Source organism: Gracilinanus agilis, chromosome 5, assembly GCF_016433145.1.
Source record: "Gracilinanus agilis isolate LMUSP501 chromosome 5, AgileGrace, whole genome shotgun sequence".
Taxonomy (NCBI): domain Eukaryota; kingdom Metazoa; phylum Chordata; class Mammalia; order Didelphimorphia; family Didelphidae; genus Gracilinanus; species Gracilinanus agilis.
The window spans coordinates 55,478,922-55,497,654 of NC_058134.1; the positions used below are offsets into that span (position 1 = coordinate 55,478,922).

General features: G+C 37.8%; 1 protein-coding gene across 1 annotated transcript in view; it reads right to left on the reverse strand.

The window, feature by feature from the left end:
• FAM171A1 (family with sequence similarity 171 member A1) overlaps positions 1-18,733 on the reverse strand; it is a 183,865-nt gene that overhangs the window by 38,040 nt on the left and 127,092 nt on the right. The window contains exons 4-5 of the mRNA XM_044677453.1: positions 15,222-15,380; positions 8,689-8,865 (exon numbers count right to left, since the gene is read on the reverse strand). Coding sequence (XP_044533388.1) covers positions 8,689-8,865; positions 15,222-15,380 — 336 coding nt within the window. The remainder of the gene's footprint in view (positions 1-8,688; positions 8,866-15,221; positions 15,381-18,733) is intronic.

Here is an 18,733-nt window from a genome sequence, read left to right on the forward strand (position 1 = left end):
TGGCAAATATGCAGTTCTTACTGGGTAACTATGTGGGGCAGTGGGTAGAATGCCTGGCCCTAAAATTATGAAGACTCCTCTTCCCAAATTCAAATCTGGCATCAGATACTAGCTGTGTGACTTGGGGCAAGTCACTTACCCCTGTTTACCTCAGTTTCCTGAGCTGAAAAATGAGCTTGAGAAGGAAATGGCAAACCATTCCAGGATCTTTGTGAAGAAAATACCAAATGGTGTTGCTAAGGGGTTGCATAACTGAAAGGAATTAACAACAAAATGGGCAAATTACAGAGACAATGAGATAGAGCACATCCCACTCAGACAGCACTGACATTCTGTAGAAGATAAGTCCCTTTTCAGATGAGAATGGGTCATTTTATATCTTTTAGGATGTGAGGCTTTGAGTAACTTATTTAAATATGAAGAAAGAATTAGTCCCCAAGATACAGACCACCTCTGTACCTTGTCCACAGGCACTTATTGCATAGACTGACCAAGTTCTATTGTCTACAAAAATGTGGGGAACCCCAAATCCTGGAACTAAGATGAGTTGCCAAAAAGAAAAGTTAAAACATCTACCCTTCTGTCTGAAAGATGGAAAATTTTATAGTTGAGGTTCTGAGGACTGGAATGTGGGTAATGTTCTTTTCCATAAATCCCTCAGAATTGTCCTGGGTCATCACATTGCTGCTAGTAGAGAAGTCCATTACATTCAGTTGTGCCACAGTATATCAGTCTCTGTGTACAGTGTTCTCCTGGTTCTGCTCCTTTCACTCTGCATCAATTCCTGGAGGTCATTCCAGGTCACATGGAATTCTTCCAGTTCATTTATTCCTTTTAGCACAGTAGTATTCCATCACCATCAGATACCACAATTTGTTTAGCCATTCCCCAATTGATGGACACCCCCCTCATTTCCCAATTTTTTTGCCACCACAAAGAGCATGGCTAAGAATATTTTTGTACAAGTATTTTTTCTTAGTATCTCTTTGGTGTACAAACCCAGTAGTGGTATGGCTGGATCAAAGGGCAGGCAATCATTTAAAGCCTTTTGAGTATAATTCCAAATTGTCCTCCAGAATGGTTGGACCAATTCACAACTCCACCAGCAGAGTATTAGTGTTCCAATTTTGCCACATCCTCTCCAACATTTATTATTTTCTTTTACTGTCATATTGACCAATGATTTCTCTTGTTGATAATTTGGGTGATGCCCAATTTATCATGCTCATGCCATACAGAGACCAGCTGCAGGAACTGGGAATGTTTAGCATGGATAGAAGACGCCTTATTGTCATGATGTTCTTTTTCAAGTATGTGAAGGGCTGACATCGGATAGTGAGATCAGATGTCAATAAATCAACATTTATTAAGCACTTATCATGAGCCAGGCACCATGTGGTTACTGCAGATATAAAAGAGGCAAAAGCTAGCTCCTATCCTCAAGGAGTTTACAAACAAACGGGAAATAAAGAACAAACAAATATGTACAAGATTAATAGGAAATTATGAACAGACAGAAGGAACCAGAATTAAGAAGTGCTGGGGAAAGCTTTCAGTACAAGATGAAATTTTGGGTATGATATAAGGGAAGTCAAGGAGGTCGGCAGTCAGAGAGGAATTAGGATAGGATTTCAAGCATATAGGACAGTCAGAGAAAGTACCGAAAGCCAAGAGATGGAGTGTTGTGCTCATGAAACAGCCAGGAAGCCAGTATTGCTGTACTGAAGAGTAGTGGTAAAGAGAAGGTGTAAGAAGATTGGAAAGGTAGGAAGGAAGTAGGTTATGTTATGAAAGGCTTTGAATGCTACATAATTGTGTATTTGATTCTAGAGGGAGTCACTGCAGTTTATTGAGTAGGAGTGTGATGAATAAAATTCTAAGAACAAAAAACTAATTTAACTAGGCTAGCAATAATCACTAAAATGATGGTCAGTCATTTCAGTGAGGAAGACAAAGAGTTGAATCTCGGATCATCTTAAATGTTCCCCTGTCTTCTTACAGCACATTATGGAGCCCTTGCCTGACCAGAAAAAGACATCTCTATCTGGTAGACACTTAATGAAGAAGTGGGCTAAGTTAGGCTTTTAGCTCCTTCGAATTACTGCATTATTAAAGGAGGAAATTCATCTAAAAACTTGGCCTGGTCATGAGATTTCAGCAGCCTCCAGCAATTTGGACAAGGAAAACCACTTCATTCTGATGAAGGCTCTCCTTCATGAGCCGAGCTGCCCCAAACCTCAGTGAGGGGAGCAGAGAGGAGCTCATCCCCTCAGGGGAGGGATCCAATTCCATCTGGGTCCTGTTTATAGAGTAAAGAGAAGTCAGGTTCCCAGTTGGGAAGGGCCCAGCCAAACCTAGCTAATAGCTCATGCCTTAAGAGCAGGAATGCCTTAAGAGCTAGAATTGGCCAAGGAGGGGCTTCTCTTTATGCTACTCTAAGAAATGGCCTTTTGACAGAGAAGGGAATATTACAAATTAATATTAATATCAAATGGCAGCATTAAAATGAATTTTCCTCAAGGGGAATGACACCGTTAAACTTGAACTTTAGAAAAATCATTTTGGTGTCCAAATGGAGGCTGGATTGGAGTGGGGAGAGACTTGAGAGAGGCAGATCCACTAGCAGGCTATATAATCCAGGGATGAGGTGATGAAAAATAATAATAGCTGACATTTGTAAACTCCTACCATGGACCAAATGCTTTACAAATATTTCATTTGATCTTTGAAACAACCCTGGGAGGTAGGTGTTGTTTTTTAGTACCTCATTTTATAGCTGAGTAAACTGAGTAAACTTGAGGCAAACAGGGTAAGTCAGTTGCCTAGGGTCACACATCAAGAAAATATCTGAGGCTGGACTTGCACTTGGGTCTTTCTGACTCCAGACCAGGCTCTCTATCCACTTCACCATTTACCCTCATCCTTTTCTTCCTGCTCCCAGCCTAGAGCATACAACTAGAAACAGATATGGAGATGTAAGACAGGCATAATCCTACGAATACCCATGATTTTAGAAGAATAGATTTCAAGAATTCAGAGAAAAGTTAGGTTTAAGTTCACTAGCCTAAGTCTCTGAAAAGTTTTCAAATGGGAAATCACCTCAGGTCAGATGGATATCTAAGGAACATGATTTGGATGATGTAATGCAAATTCTTTCACTGAAGAAGAAAAGGAGTTGCTAAAGAGACTAGTGTGGTCACACTAGGTGGTCATCACTGCTCAGGTAAGAGAAAGATGTGTACAAAAAAGATGACAGGAACAATCGCTAACTGGCATTGACTATAAGAGAATGGTCATGTGTGGTAAGATACACCAGTAAGGCAAAAAAGCAGAATAAGCTGAAGTTTGCAATAAATGCCTAGGATGACAAGAAAGAGCTTTAAAAATAGCTATGAGAGGGCAAAGGGAAGAAGAACAAAGATGAAAGAGAACTGCTGCTTAGAATGGAAGAGAAGATAATTACAGGACTGATATAAAAATTATATTAATTATTCATTTCCTATTTTACTTTTTTTTAATCAATTAAGGAAAATGATCTTTAGACTGGGAAGAACTGGAACACAATCGGTTAACTGGAGATTAAAAACCAACACTGAAACTAGAATAAGTGAGGAGGCTATGAGAGAACACCTACTTGTCCTTAATAAACTCAAGTCACTTGGCTCAAAGGATCATATTCCAGCCCATAAAAAAAAAAAAAAACAACAACAAAAAACAACCTGTATATGGCAGCTGGTGATCTTTGGGTCATCCAAGTGATTGGAATGGATGCCATGAAACTAGAGACCAACAATGTTCTGATTTTCACGCAAATTGAACCTTCAAGTTACAAGGGACCTTAGGGGCCATCTAGTCCAACCTGTACCTGAACAAAAATCCCCTGTAAAGTACATGAAACGAATAGTCATCCAACCTTTCATGGAAGATCTCCAGGAAAGGAAAATCATTAACTTTCTATAAAGTTCATCTCAATTTTGCAGAGTTCTAATTATGGGGAAAATTTTCCTTATCACAAATCTAATTTGTCTTTCTGTAGCTTTTAAGAATGACTTTTTCATATTATGTGTATCTACTGACACACATATATAATGAAAAAAATGTGCATATACACACATATAAATGTAAATATCACTTTAAAGTTCCTAGAAATGCCTTTGTAGTGGGGAGTAAGTATGAAAAGCATAGATGAGCAATGCAACTCAAGCACATGCATCACCTCCTGGCATCAACTTTTCTAATCAACTCCCTTTAATTTACCTGAGCAAAACCATAATCCAAACAGCTTAGAAAGCCAGTTACCCTCTCTAGCAAGGTATTCAGATTCGGAATTCTTTGGAGAATAGCAAATGACTGTTAAAGACATTTTGTTTTTAATTAAGAGGGACTATTACTTTTTAAGTTGTATGTTTAAAAATCTAAGTTGGCTTCACTACACTGAAATAATCAGAAATGGTTCACTTGTAAATTAACTTTGGTTTTTTTTGAGATTCTTTTCTGATTCTCTGACTGAGCAGAAACATGTCTAGGATTTTAAGTCTGACTTCATTGGGTCCTGTCATTTTGGCTCCCAAATTGGGAATAATGTGGATTATCTATAGAAAGCATTGGGGGAAAAACAACCCCCCAAACACCACCACCATCCCCTAGGCCACTTATACCAGCCACTCTTGAATTTCTGTTAAGTCAAGGAACATAGAGTTTCTTTCAAGAGTACACTTTTGGGGGGCAGCTATGTAAGTGGCTCAGTGGAAAGAGTGCCTGATCTGGAGTTGGAGGATCTAGGTTAAAATCTGGCCTGAGAAACTTCCTAGTTCTGTGACCCATGCCAATTGCCTAGCCCCTACCACTGTTCTACCTGGGAACTGATACTTGTATTGATTCTAAGACAGAAGGTAAGGATTTTTTTAAAAGTGTTTTTTAAAAATCTCTTTATTTAAAACTTTTCTAAATACACATTCCAAATTTTTAGAGTTGGTCTTAAAGAAGTACCCAAACAGTTTTGCTTTGTTTTACATTCACATAATCATTTGTTAGAGTCAATAAGCAAGACAGGAACTTGGCAGTCTGACTTTTCATGGCCAAGCACCACATTAAAAGACCTTAATTAAACTAGAATAAAGCAAATATGCAATGGAAATTCCCACTGAAGTTTCAGCTACATGGAAATTATTCATATGCAGAAAATTAAGAATTGGGCCAGTCATAGAGAAATCACCTCTAATGGCTTAGAGATTTAAGTACAATACATAGTTATTTGTCTCCATGATTGCTATATCAAAGGCCTTATTTATTTATTATTTTTAAAGTGTGTGACAAGGGAAGCTAGGTGGCTCAGTAGATTGAGAGCCAGGTCTGGAGACAGGAGGTCCTGGGTTCATATCAAATCTCAGATACCTCCTAGTTGTGTGACCCTAGGCAAGTCACTTAACCTCAATTGTCTAATCCTTAATGATCTTCTGCCTTGGAACCAATACTTCGAATTGATTCTAAGATAGAAGATAAAGAGTTTAAAAAAAAAGCTTGTGCCAATAAATGATGAATACTTTTGTAAACATGCTTTAAGTTGTCATGGTACCTATTGTCTCTGTAGTGTAGAGCTAGAAATGACCTCAGAAGTCACCTACACCAATTCTCATATTTTGCCAGTGAATAATCTTGAGGGTCCAGAGAAGTTACATTTCAATCTCACACAGTCAGTGAGTAGCAGTCAGGATTCAAACCCAGATCTATCATTCTTTGCCTTATGGTATCCTGCCTCTTTAGTTATCCAATATGCCTCACTAATAGAAAGATGCATTGGATAACAAGATAAAGTGATCACAGCAATGTTAAGAAATAGATCTTCCATCTTAGAATCAATACTATGTATTGGTTCAAAGGTAGAAGACTAGTAAGGGCTAGACGATAGGGGTTAAATGACTTGCACAGGGTCAACCACCTAGGAAGTGTCTGAGGCCATATTTGAACCCAGGACCTCCTGTCTCTAGGCCTGACTCTCCATCCACTGAGCTATATAATCTAATCTAATTATCAATTTTCAATCTATTCATTTAAAGTAGAGACCAAGGAAGAAAAAGGTAAACAGTGATACTCTGGATGGGCTGTACTGGAGTATGAAAAACGTTGTACCAGAGTTCCCAAATTCCCCAAGGAGGAGACAAAAAAGTTGTCTAAGCACCTTCTAAAAAATTATGACAATGGACAAATACTACTCTAGCTCTCTTGCTTTCTTCCCTTTTGGGATCTCCTTTAAATCTTCCTGAACTTTTCAAATAAAGTCTAATATAGCTTTTATTTAGAGATCCACTGCAGTTTATGTCCCAAAGAACACACTTTAAAAAACACCTTGTTATAGCATATCAACATTTAAAACATTCATCTTTAGAAGTCAGCAAACTACATGAACAAAAAGATTATGATAAAAGAAACATATAAATCAACCCAGGAAAACGTTTAACTTCACAGATAACTGAAGAAATGTAAGAGAAAACCCAGAAGATGCCACATTTCACTTGCTAAATAAGTAAAACTAAATAATTATGAAATCTAACAATTGCAGGGTCATGAGGAAGCGGTGCTACTCTGTTGTAAGCAGTGCAAATAAGAATAGCTTTTTGGGGAGAACCATTTATAGATAATAAGAGTAATAAAAATTATATTGCTTGATCTAGTAATTCATAACATTGGAGTAATTTGCAAATGAATTAATGCAAAGGAGGAGACAATCATACATTCTGTAATTATGTTATGTATAACTGCAAAAAACCAGAGAAACAGTCTTCATGCCCACTAGTTGGAAGGAGGGCTACTGTGTAGTGATTTAATGAAAGATCATATCCCTATAAAGATGATAAATATGAGCAAGAGAGGTATGGAGAAAGCTCAAGATAAGTAAAAGGAAGCAGAATGTAGCATGATGCATATACATAGTTCTGATCAACACTAAAGTATGTTTCTTTTCTTTCAAAAAAAGAAAAACCTTACCCTCTTTCTTAAAACTAATACTAAGTATCAGTTCCAAGGCTGATGAGGGTTAGGCAATTGGAGTTAGGCAACTTTCCCAGGGTCACCCAGCTAGGAAGTGTCTAAGACCAGATTTAACTCGGGACCCCCTGTTGCCCCATCTCTAGGCTTGGCTTTCTATCCACTGAGCCATCTACCAGCCCCGCAAAAGTAAGTTTCAATAATCAATAGGATCTAGAAGGATTAGAGTCACTTTAGTTATTGAGATCTGGATGTACACATTTCTGTTTTATAATAAAACTGAGAAAAATATATAATTTTTAAAAATCATGAAATAATTACTTGGTTTAGTGTAAAATATGTTTGTGGTAGTGTATCAGTTCATCAAACATGCTTTAGTACAGGTGGTAAAGACTGGTCTTGCACAAGTAAATGTGGAGGAACTGGTGCGGTCTGTTGTAGTACTGAGTACAGTAAAATGGTGGGCTTTTGATTTCAAGACTGAATCATGGTATTATAGATAAGCAGATGACCAGCCATTGAGGTTTAACTAGAACTTGACTGATGGGTTCAAGGATGATCAAATGAATGCAATTGTGGTGCCATGGGATGTGATAGTGCCAATTACACACATATGTTGCCTTAAAAATGGGAGTTTCAAACTTACCTCTGGCACAGCACACAGCTGCCTCAGCAGTTAAAGGTGGTCTAGAATCCAACATGAATAAGGAAAATCCCTCTCCCCACCCCAAATTATCCTTAAATCAGATTAGTCTATTAAAGTTAAGATTACTCAGTATCTTCTTTATCAAATATGTCAAGAAAATCTTCTCAAGTTAGTTTTTAAGTTACAAATAAGCTGAATTTGAAAGAGGACAAAACAAAAAATAATCCGTCTGAACTTGATAACAAGGTATCAACTAGACAGGAACACCTAGAATTCCATTTTTCATGGAGGCAAATCCAGGGAAATCACACAATATATGAGGAAATTTATTTATTTATAGGACAATTCAAAATCCTTCATTGGGGAAGATTTTAACCAATGACTAATTTTAAATAAATGAAATGGATATGATTTGTGACCAGATGATAAGCAGAATGCAAATGGTGCAGGAACAGACAGCAGAGAGGTAAAGATAAATGCTTGTTCAGTAAGTCTAATAGATTAAAAAATAAAGCCAAGTGGAAATCCTCCAACACAATTATTATTTTAATCAATTTATTCTCCTTTTCAGTGAAGACCCACTTTCTGACAAAAAGATGACAGATTCACGGTGCAGAATAAGATATACATTTATGGATCCATGACTTGTCTATGTAAGAGATTTGTTTTTCTTTTTCACTGGGGTAAAGCATAAAAATTACATTTTTATTGATTAAAGAAATAAATGTTTAGAATATATCATAGAAAACAAAGACTCTATACCAAAGTGACTAATAGATAGCCCCCTTTAAGGATTTGAAAAAAATTGGTTAGAGTATGCTACCTAGTTTTTAGACCATATAAGATTGAAGGGTCCCACTTAAAGGAATGAATATATGTGGAAATATATATATGTTTCTGTACATATAAGTACATACACACACTCAAACATCTACCAGAATATGAATAGAATTATCATTATCTACTTTGGAAACTGGATGTTTTCAGGTTTTCCAGAAAGGAAATCACATTCAAATGAATTCAGCCATTAGAAGATCAGCATATATCTCATTACTTACCAAGTTTTTGGTCAAATCGCCACGCAGTAACATGTGCATTATGCCTCAAGTTGCTCTGTGGGGACAGGGGAACTGTGACATAAATGGGCCCATCCACCACGACTGGGGTGCCATCGCTGCTGAGTAGATGAACACTGACTGCAGTGACAGGGGTCAGGTCATACTTGGTACTATTCCCTAAAAACAAAAGTTATATATGTACACGTAAACTTCAGCTATGGGGAGTGGGGGAGTCATGGGGTAATGCGGGTGCAGAGTCAATAGGGGAGTGTAACGCTCAGAAAGTCTGAGTTGGATGGAACTACAGAGGTCATCTAGTCCAAATTTGGGGAGTATAGCACAGAGGGTGAGAGAAACAGACATCAAAAAGAGAGAGGTAGGTTCACACGCCCCTTTAGAAAACTTAATAGTTTTGTGACCCTGGACAAGTCATTTACTCTTACTAACTGACCTCAGTTTCATCTGTAAAATGAGAATAATAGCATTTACTTCATATGGCTGTCATAAGGAGCAAATGACGTTGTGCTTTATAGTGCTTTGCAAAACTTAAAGGATTACATAAAGACAAATTATTGTTATCCATTGGTAGAAATGGAATAATAATATTTGTATTATTTACTTCCCAGGATTGTGAGAAAGCACTGTATAAATCTTCAAGTACTCTATAAATAGTAGCCAGTTGGCATTAAAAGATTTTATCTTTAAAATGCTGGAGGGGCATGCTATTATTATCTCCACTTTGAAGATAACAAACTAAGGCAGACAGACGTTAAATAACATGCTCAGTCATACAATTAGCAAGTTCCAAAAGCTGGATTTGAACTCAGGTGTTTCTGATTCGAGGTCTACATTGTACATGCATCATTATTATGATCATTCTGCACAGGAGGATGAAGAGACAAGTTGCAGCTACCCTTGGGCAAGTATTAAAATCCCTGTCAGTAAATTCTTGCACAAATTAAGTACCATAATTGAACTTCATGAGAAGAAAACAGGATTTTAAATTGAAGTTTACATTTATTGGAAAATATTTAAATTATACAAGAACTACTTCAAAATCTTGGCATCTCTCCTCAGAATAGAGAAGCTTTGGAAATGAAATATTTAAAACATCTTTTAGGCTGTTATTATTTTTTATCTGTTTAAAAGGCACTGAATGTACCCATTGTTCTCCATTAGAACATATTTCTAAAAGCCAACACTTTAGTGATTTTCTCCTCTACAGTCAAATTAGAAACTGCAAAAGATATTATAATACACTTTCAAGAATTAAGCAAGCCACTTTAGATTCCATTCTCCTGTGAAATGTAACATGAGGATAAATACATTATTTCTTAATGGCTTATCTTTTTTCCCAGACTTAGGGACACATGGAAGAAAATAACAGTGAAAAGATTTTTACCAACATATATGATTCATGCAAGCATCTCATTGTTTTTTTTTTATTATAAAAGTAGCTAGAATCAGATTTAAATGTTATACCATGAATTCAGTGTTAATCCAATCATTATGAAAATCATTTGCTATTTTGGTAAAGTATCTAAAATGTATTATACTTTTTGACCCAAAGATCTCCCTGTGAGGAATAGACCTCAATGATGATGTCAAAGACAGAATAGTTTTCTCTCTCTCTCTCTCTCTCTCTCTCTCTCTCTTTCTCTCTCTCTCTCTCTCTCTCTCAATATTCCTAGCAGGACAAATATGGCTAATTCAGAGAAGCCTAGGAAGTGTGGATATGCTTAGCACTCACTGAGGCTAATTCTATTTTGATCCTTCTTCCCACTCTTCCCTCTTAGCTTCTCCAAGCCCTAACTCCAGTGGTCACCTTCCTCAGTCACTCTCAGTGTCTACACTGTCCAATGGCCCCTTACTAAATGCCCCCAAACATGCATAATGACAATAGTGCAAAGAGTACTGAATTCAGAGCCTAAAGTCCAGACTCCAGAGCTTATTATATGTGCCCCTGAGCAAATTGCTTAACTTCCCTGTGTTTCAGTTTCTTGAAGGGATGACACTGATGACATCCAATCCATCTACGAGCATTTATTAAGCACCTACTGTGTGGGGCAGGAGAGGCAGAAGTGAAACAGTCCCTGCCCTCAGGGAGTTTACATTCTAATGGGATAAAAACATATGGAAAAGAAGGGATTGGGATAAGGGCTGGATCTGTGAATTCATTGAAATAGAAAACTTCCAGATATGGAAACTCCCTCTAATTGAGGCAGACTGGTACTTTCTCTGCGTATAGGTTTTTTTTTTTTTTTTTAACTCTTACTTTCTGTCTTGGAATCTATACTAACTATTAATTCCAAGGCAGAAGAGCAGGAAGGACAAGGAAATTAGAGTTAAGTGACTTGCCCACCGTCACTTAGGTAGGAAGTGTTTGAGATCAGATTTGAACTAAGGATCTCTCATTTCTAGGTCTGGCATTCTATCCACTGAGCCACCCAGATGCCCCTGCATATGTCCTTATGGCAGATTTCTTAGCCTCTTTTGTGTGTGTCTTGGACTCCTTTGGAAGCCTTTGGAGTGAAGCTTTGGTTACCTTCTTAATATGTTTGCTGCTTGCAATCTGTAATGAAGGAAATGCTGAATTTCAGTTAGTGAAAATAAAGAGGCAATTTTCAAACTGTTCCAAATTCATGGACCCCTTGAAATTTCTCCATGGGTTTTCTAGGATCTCAGATAAGGACCAATCTGGAGAGTTGCTTTGGGTACCTTTGGGTTCCTCTGAGAGTTCCCATCACTGAATTCTCTTCTCTCACCCACACACTCATTTCTTTAAGACAGTTCAATGTGCTCTAGACTAATGTACATCCATGGCATGGTGTAGTAGAAAGAACAATGGATCTGAAACAGGAAGACCTGAGTTGAACACCTTAGCTGTGCTCTGACTGCTCAGTCTTCTAGTCTGTTTTCTAACTCTGATTGTCCCTTTTCTCACTCTCCTCTTCCACAAGTTGGGTGCACTGTTCTCTTTGCTGTTCCAAGCATACACTTTCCTCCATCACTTGTTTGTGTACTGACACGGTTGTGCCCAAGCCCAGAATGCCTTTTTTGCCTCCTCTCTGCCTCCTAATGTCCTTGGCTTCCTTCAGGGCTCAGCGCAAATCCCACCTGCAGCAGAGACCTTTCCTGAGCAGTGTCTTCCCTCTGAGATTATGTCCCACTTACACTACATGTATCTTGTATGCCCATTGTTGGGCATGCCATCTTCCCCACTGGAAAGTGCGCTCTTTGAGGGCAGGGTCTGCCTTTTACCATTCTTTGAACCAGCACTTGGCACAGTCTGTGTACCCCATGTGGAGTGTTATGTTGGGCAAAATCATTTCATTTCATTGGGCCTCAATTTTCTCATTTATAAAATTAAGAAGGTGGGCTAAGTAATCGCTAAGATCCCTTCCAACATTAAATACAAGGGTTACATTTTGAAATTGACCTTTTCAACTTCTTTGTGGCATTTCAAGTATGGCTAATAATCTTGTCAAAAGAAAATTGCTTTTTTCTCATTCTAATACAAACTGAGTGAGATCCATTAGAGTTTATTTAGTTAAGTCCTAACATCACAATTTGGGGATAAAAGAGAAGCTATAAATAAAATGAAACCAAAGATCACTGTCTAGCAAAACTGCTAGCCAAGAGGGCTAATACATTTGGCCAGAAGATCCTGCCTATACCCACCCTTCAATCCTATAGGAATACAAAACAAAAAATGATGCCCTGTATTATGTATATCTGCACATCACTCAGAGTTGTGCTTTTTTCAGAGAGGTTTTAAATAAATTTCCATTCTCCTGAAGTTGGCATCTCAGGTATTCCAGTAGGAAACAAAGATTAACTATAACCTTCAAAAGACCTTCTCTTTCTCATCTCTCAAATAATGGAAGACTAAAATAAAACAAACCAAAAAAAGTAATCAATAACTCAATTTCTATGTTTTCTCCTCCTTCCTCCAACTGGCTCAGATTTCATAATTTATTTAATAGCTACTGGAAATGGAGGATATACAAAAATTTTAATTAATGAGCTTTAAGTAATGTGGGAGTCTCTCCAAGTTCAAGGTTTTATAATCTTATGCTATCTTTTTTAAAGGATGAATTTTGATGATTCCCAAACTTTATTGTAATCATATTATAATGTTATAATGAAGTCAGAGAGTCTCACATTCTAAACCTCACTTTTGAAAAGTAAAATGCAATAGTATTATTTATGCTTCCTTAAGACCAATCCCAAGTTTGACAGCAAAGGGCTACGTAATGAAGGGATCCATAACACACAAAATTTTAGAAGTGAAGAAACATTTTTAAGAGGGGTAGCACTAAAGGAAAGAAAAAGAATGAACAATGGAATCACCATGTCACCTTGGATTCTATCCCAAAATTTCCTTTAAGCAATAATATGTAATGGGTAAAATCTCTTAGGGTTTGTTGTTGTTCAGTCATGGCCAACTCTTTGTAACCCCATTAAGGGTTTTCTTGGTAAAGACACTGGAGTAGTTTGTCATTTCCTTCTCTAGATTATTTTACAGATGAGGACACTGAGGCAAACAGGGCCAAGTGACTTGCCCAGGATCAGTATTTGAGGCCAGATTTTAACTCAGGAATATGAGTCTTCATGATTTCAGACCTGGCATTTTATCTACTGTGCCACCTGGTTGCCCATCTCTTGGGCTTAGGAAACTCCTTTAGGGCTCTTCAGTTTTCATTTAACATGGAAAGGCGAGAATTAGCTAAACTGAAATTGGTTTTCCTGAAGATAAACTACAAAGAAAGCTATATTTTACTCACCTGGCTGGATCTGGGTCAACATTCCCCTTTTATATTTTAACTAGTCTAATGAGAGTTTCTATAATTCCCAGTCCTACAATGAGAAGACAAAAAAGAGGACCCAAAGCTCCTGGCAATGATAGTTTCTGATTTTCAGGGTTCTTGAATCTCTGTTCATTAGAAGAGGAACAAGCAACTTTTAGAACAAGTGGAAGGGCTACACTGTGATACAAGACTCTCCTCCTTCCCCTAAAAGGTCTAAGGATCAGAGTCTCTAGTCTTCTCATAAGGAAGATGGAGCTGCTTTCAAATCCCTATGGTCTTAGTGATTCCTACTTGGGAAGTAGGGTTTGTGGGAGTTCAAAAAATAATTTGCTATTTTTCCCCCTAAATGTACTTCCTGCTAACTTTCCTTCTTTGATTACTGCTGCCATTCTAGTCTTGACTGTTTTTAATCTTGGAGTCACTCTTCACTCTCAATCACCCTCCATATCCAACACTATATTGCATATATTCTGTAGAATTATTGCACATACATGCTTATATAAACACATAATACCATGTGTACACATATGTATTTGTGCATGTGTATATGTATTATACATATACACACAATACACATATGCATTTACTTTTTGTCTCCCCTGATAGAATATGTTTCAAGGTCACAGATTGCTTCCTTTTTGTTTTTGATGCCCAGCACTTAGCACAGTGCCTGGCACACAGTAGCTGTTTAATCAATATCTGTTTAAGTGAAAAAAGTCAGAAAACCAACAATAACCAGGCTTTTTGTCCAGTTCTTTGGACTTCAACCAGAAAACACAAGGAGTATGATTTTGGAATTAAGTGGTAGAGGTGCAGCTAAGTAGCACAGTGGATAGAGTGTCAGTTCTGGAGTCAGAAGGACCTGGGTTCAAATCTGGCCTCAGATACTTCCTAGCTGTGTGACCCTGGGCAAGTCATATAACTACACTTGCCTAGCCCTTTCTATTCTTCTTAGAATTGATACTAAGACAGAAGGTAAGGGTTTAATTAAAAAGAAAAGAAGTTAATTAGTAGATCTTTAGAGACTTCCGTTGAAAGCAAAGGCAGTAATGAAGAAGGAAAGAGAAGGAATGAGAGAGAGGGAGAATGATAGATCCTAACCAGCCAATGCCCTGTGTCAAAAGGACACTAGAACCTTAGGCTGCTTTTCTTTGAACTGGAAACACACTCCCTTTCTACTCCAAGTGTAAAGATTTCTGAGTGGGTGTCAATAGATTTCACTATACTTGAATTAAGTCAGCTGGCCCTTTCCCAACCCAACATTCCAGGCAGTGGAGTTAAGGGTTTCAAGAAGAGAAAGAAGATGTTGAAAGGCAGAAGAAAAAGAAACTTGAATTAGGCTTTTTTTAAAAAAAATTATAACTGTCAGTTCCTCCAACATTTTAAAATTATATAAAACAATTCTTCTGGGTTGACTTGAATTTGTTTAATTTTTTCCCAAATAGTTCAGAATTGACTTCTATAGTTCTTAAATAAGCATAGAATGATGAATCACGAGACATCCAACAAATACATCTCTTTAGAAAAAAATAATAATGAAACACTGAAATTCAACCAACAGTGACCATGTTGAAAGTTCCTGTTGGCTTCCTTGCAATTTGAATATCTACTTACTTCTGGAGAGATTCTCCTTCAATCTAGTTTCTACTATTTACAGTAACTAAACTTATCCAAAGATCAACACATAAAATCATGGTTAAAAAGAGAAGAGATTCAAATTACCTGTTCCATTCCCATCTAATCCTCGTAAATATGGGAAACTGTCCACTTCTGCAGGGACACTGGAAGCCGTGAGAAACGGAGTCAAGTCACTGTAGCTGGTGTTCTCCGGCAGCTTCAGGGCTCGTCTCTGGAAATGAACCCGAGGCTGTGGCCGAGCACCTGCAAGAATTAACCATTGACTTATTAAAGGAGCAGTTTCCATTTTTAGAAAACGGAAACTAACAAGTCAGTGCCTTTTGGAAGGTTTCAGTACCTCCCTTCCCCTCTCCCCCAATTCCTCTTCCCCATCATCGGACACAAAGATGTGACAACATACTATTATGTGGCTAGAAATAATAGCCCATTGTCACGTTTGTTTTCTCACAGGATGTTATTTGCCTCCTTTTTTTTTTTAATGCTTTCCAGGCTTTTTTTTTTTTTTTTTAAGAATTTTCTCCTTGCAGAACATTTGATGATAGATGAATAAAATTTAAAATGTATCCAAATGCGCAGAGTAAATGACTGATCTATTAAAAAGCAACTTTCTGCAAGATCTAATACTAGAAGGAACACATCTAGTCAAATCTCCTGATTAAAATGTAGCTTACTCTGAACCCCTGTGTAGACCGAGTTGGAAAACATAGAAAAATAGAGGTGTTGCCATGAAAAGAACTCTAGACATTTATTTTAGAAAATTAAGAAATATTGGTTGTTTGTCATCAGATATATTCAGAGAGCAAGCCCATGCCAATTGGGATAGATTATATTACAAAATTTTTGAAGAGATTTCAAAGACTCTGCATCCTTTATTATGTGGGTTTCCCTTAAAGGAAAAAGACAGGCTTAACTACATCTCACCAGGGTGAACAATCACTTTGTACTACCATCTGTCATCTCATCCTTACTGCAGGTGGGGTAAGCAATTTTAAGGCCTGAACCTGTTTTTACCTAATACTATGAGGACAGTAACTAGAAGTAATAATACTTAGGTAATTCAGCACTAACATAATTCAAATTATTAGAACCAGACTGTAAAATTACAATATCAGAATTCAAACTCAAGTCTAGTCATTCTCTGAAAAGTCAACAAAGGTTTCAAAAAAGTATCTCTTTTGTCTGGCCTCCATCAAGTTTGTGACACTGAGTTTGGGTGAGGGGCTCTTTCTTTTTGCCCCACAGATGTTCTGAGGCTTTAGCTTCCTCCAAAAATAATCTCTGATGAAGACTGATCCAGGTGATAGATTAATGGGATTCAAATCCTGCCTTTGATGTTTATAACCTGTGTCACCTTAAAAATAATTTAAATTTCTCAGGATATCAGTTTCCTCATCTGTAAAATGAGGGACTTGGGCTAGATGGACTCTGAGTTCCCTTCTAACTCTAAAATTGATGATCCTAGGGAGGCTCTCAATGTTGACAAGGAAGGCGAGTGCAAGAGAAAGCATGCTGGTTTGGGAGTCTGGCTTAAAAATTTCAGTAGTCACTGGCTACCTCTGTGACTGCCACCTCTCTAGCCCCAAGATGACACAAATGGGAACTAGATGATCCCGAAGGTCCTTTCCAGATCACTCAAAATCATGACCTCAGGAGAAAGGGAGGAGAGTGAACATAAGAGCAATAGCTGGCTACAATTCAGACAGAATCATGGAATATTAAAAATAATAAGAAACGTTCAAGATCCATCTACTTGTCTCATTTTCTGGCTGTGGGAATTGAGGTCTAGAGGCTAAATTAAATAGATAACTTCTAGGTTGGGGGGTAAGGTTCCTTAACCATTCACCTGGTGAAAATGTTGAATCCCACTAGAGAAATCCAGAATCGAACAAATTTGGGACTCCAATCCTTGGAACTCAGACTAGTCCAAAAACAAGTCTGTGTTTTCAAATGTCTGGATTATCCTTATCCAGGATTAACTTGGTCATCACACTAGTACTGTTTCAAATCATTAAAGAACTTTCTCTATCCTCTACCTCGAAAACAAACACTTCTCAGAATCTTCACCATCTGGATTATATTAACTCGGAACTAAGGAATTACAAAATCTCAGACTCTCAGAGCTGGAAGGAAGCCTTAACATCATCTAGTCCAACTCCCACCTGATACATTCATGAAATCCCACTATAGACTTCTGGACAAGCAGTCAACCTTGACTCCATTCTTTCCATTTTGCCTTTTGATTCATCTTGCTTTTTACAAAATCCTGGGGACAAAAATCAGATGGTGCATATCCCTTCAAATCCCTTCAGCAGCCTGTATAAAGTTCAAACTCCTTGTACTCACCATCAAAGCTCTATGCCCTCCCAATCAGCTGTTGGCTTCTCCCACACCCTTTCTAGGCTTCCTTCTCTCTGCCTACACTTGCTGCTGCCTGCTTCCTTTGTTCCTTTTTTCCATACTGCCTTCTGAGACTGAGTCTCTCTTTATTTGGCAATCAACCATTGCCCACTTTCTCTCCCTCCTCAAAAACCTACTCAAACCTTATTTTTTTCTATGAGTCTTTTCAGTCACACTGCATTTGTTGAGATTTAAATCACTTTCCACCAATAGATTTCAGGGCAAACAGTACTGTCTATGTTACTGACTCCATAAACCCTGAGGGCAAGGGTTGTATGCAGTGTATACCAGGGAGCAGAAAGAAAGTTGCTAACATTTGAGAAATAAAACCTAAGGTTGTTGCTTTTTAAAAAATGTAACATGACAGACTTATCTTGTCCTCTTTCAGGCCAAAGCAGAAGGCTAAATAAAATTAGAGTGTGGAGTGGGGTTAAACATCTGTCCATGTCAGCACTATTTACACAACTTATATCCTAGGGTGCTTATACTCCATTAGGAAAATCCACACAGAAGATACATGGGCTAGTTCACCAAGCACACTGTTCAGGAAAGAGAAGGAGACACACACACACACACACACACACAAAGACAGAGAGACAGAGAGAGACAGAGACAGAGAGAGAAAGAGAGAGACAGACAGAGAGAGAGAGAGAGAGAGGGAGTGTGTATGTATATGTCTCACTCATGTACACATTGTTGGTTGGGGGCTACTAAGCAGAGTTAAAACAGTGACTTAAAAACATGACTAGAATGCTAATACCTGAGGGGGAAAAAACCTGAGGTTTATAACTTAGCCTAAACTGCTAGCTTCATGGAACTTTACAGTGACAAATGATCTTATACTAACACCTAACTTACCATTCAAAACTTCAAATTTCCCATAGGGGTCTGATGTGGGAGGTAAAGGCATGGGCAAGTATTATAATATCTGATAATTATATAGAACTTTAAAAATTTACCAAGTACTTTACATATATTGTTTCATTTGATGTGCAAAACAACTTTCTTAGGCATTGGACTACTTTTGCAGATGAGGAAACTGAGTTTTAGTGAAGTTAAATGCTCTTGGTCTTGTAGCTATCAGGTCAGAAGTGGAGATTCCCATCTATGTCTCTCCTCTTTCTAAGTCTATTGTTCCTTTTGCCACAGCGTGCCTGCATCTATCTCCCAATCACTGTGGGCGCTGGTCCCCTATTGAC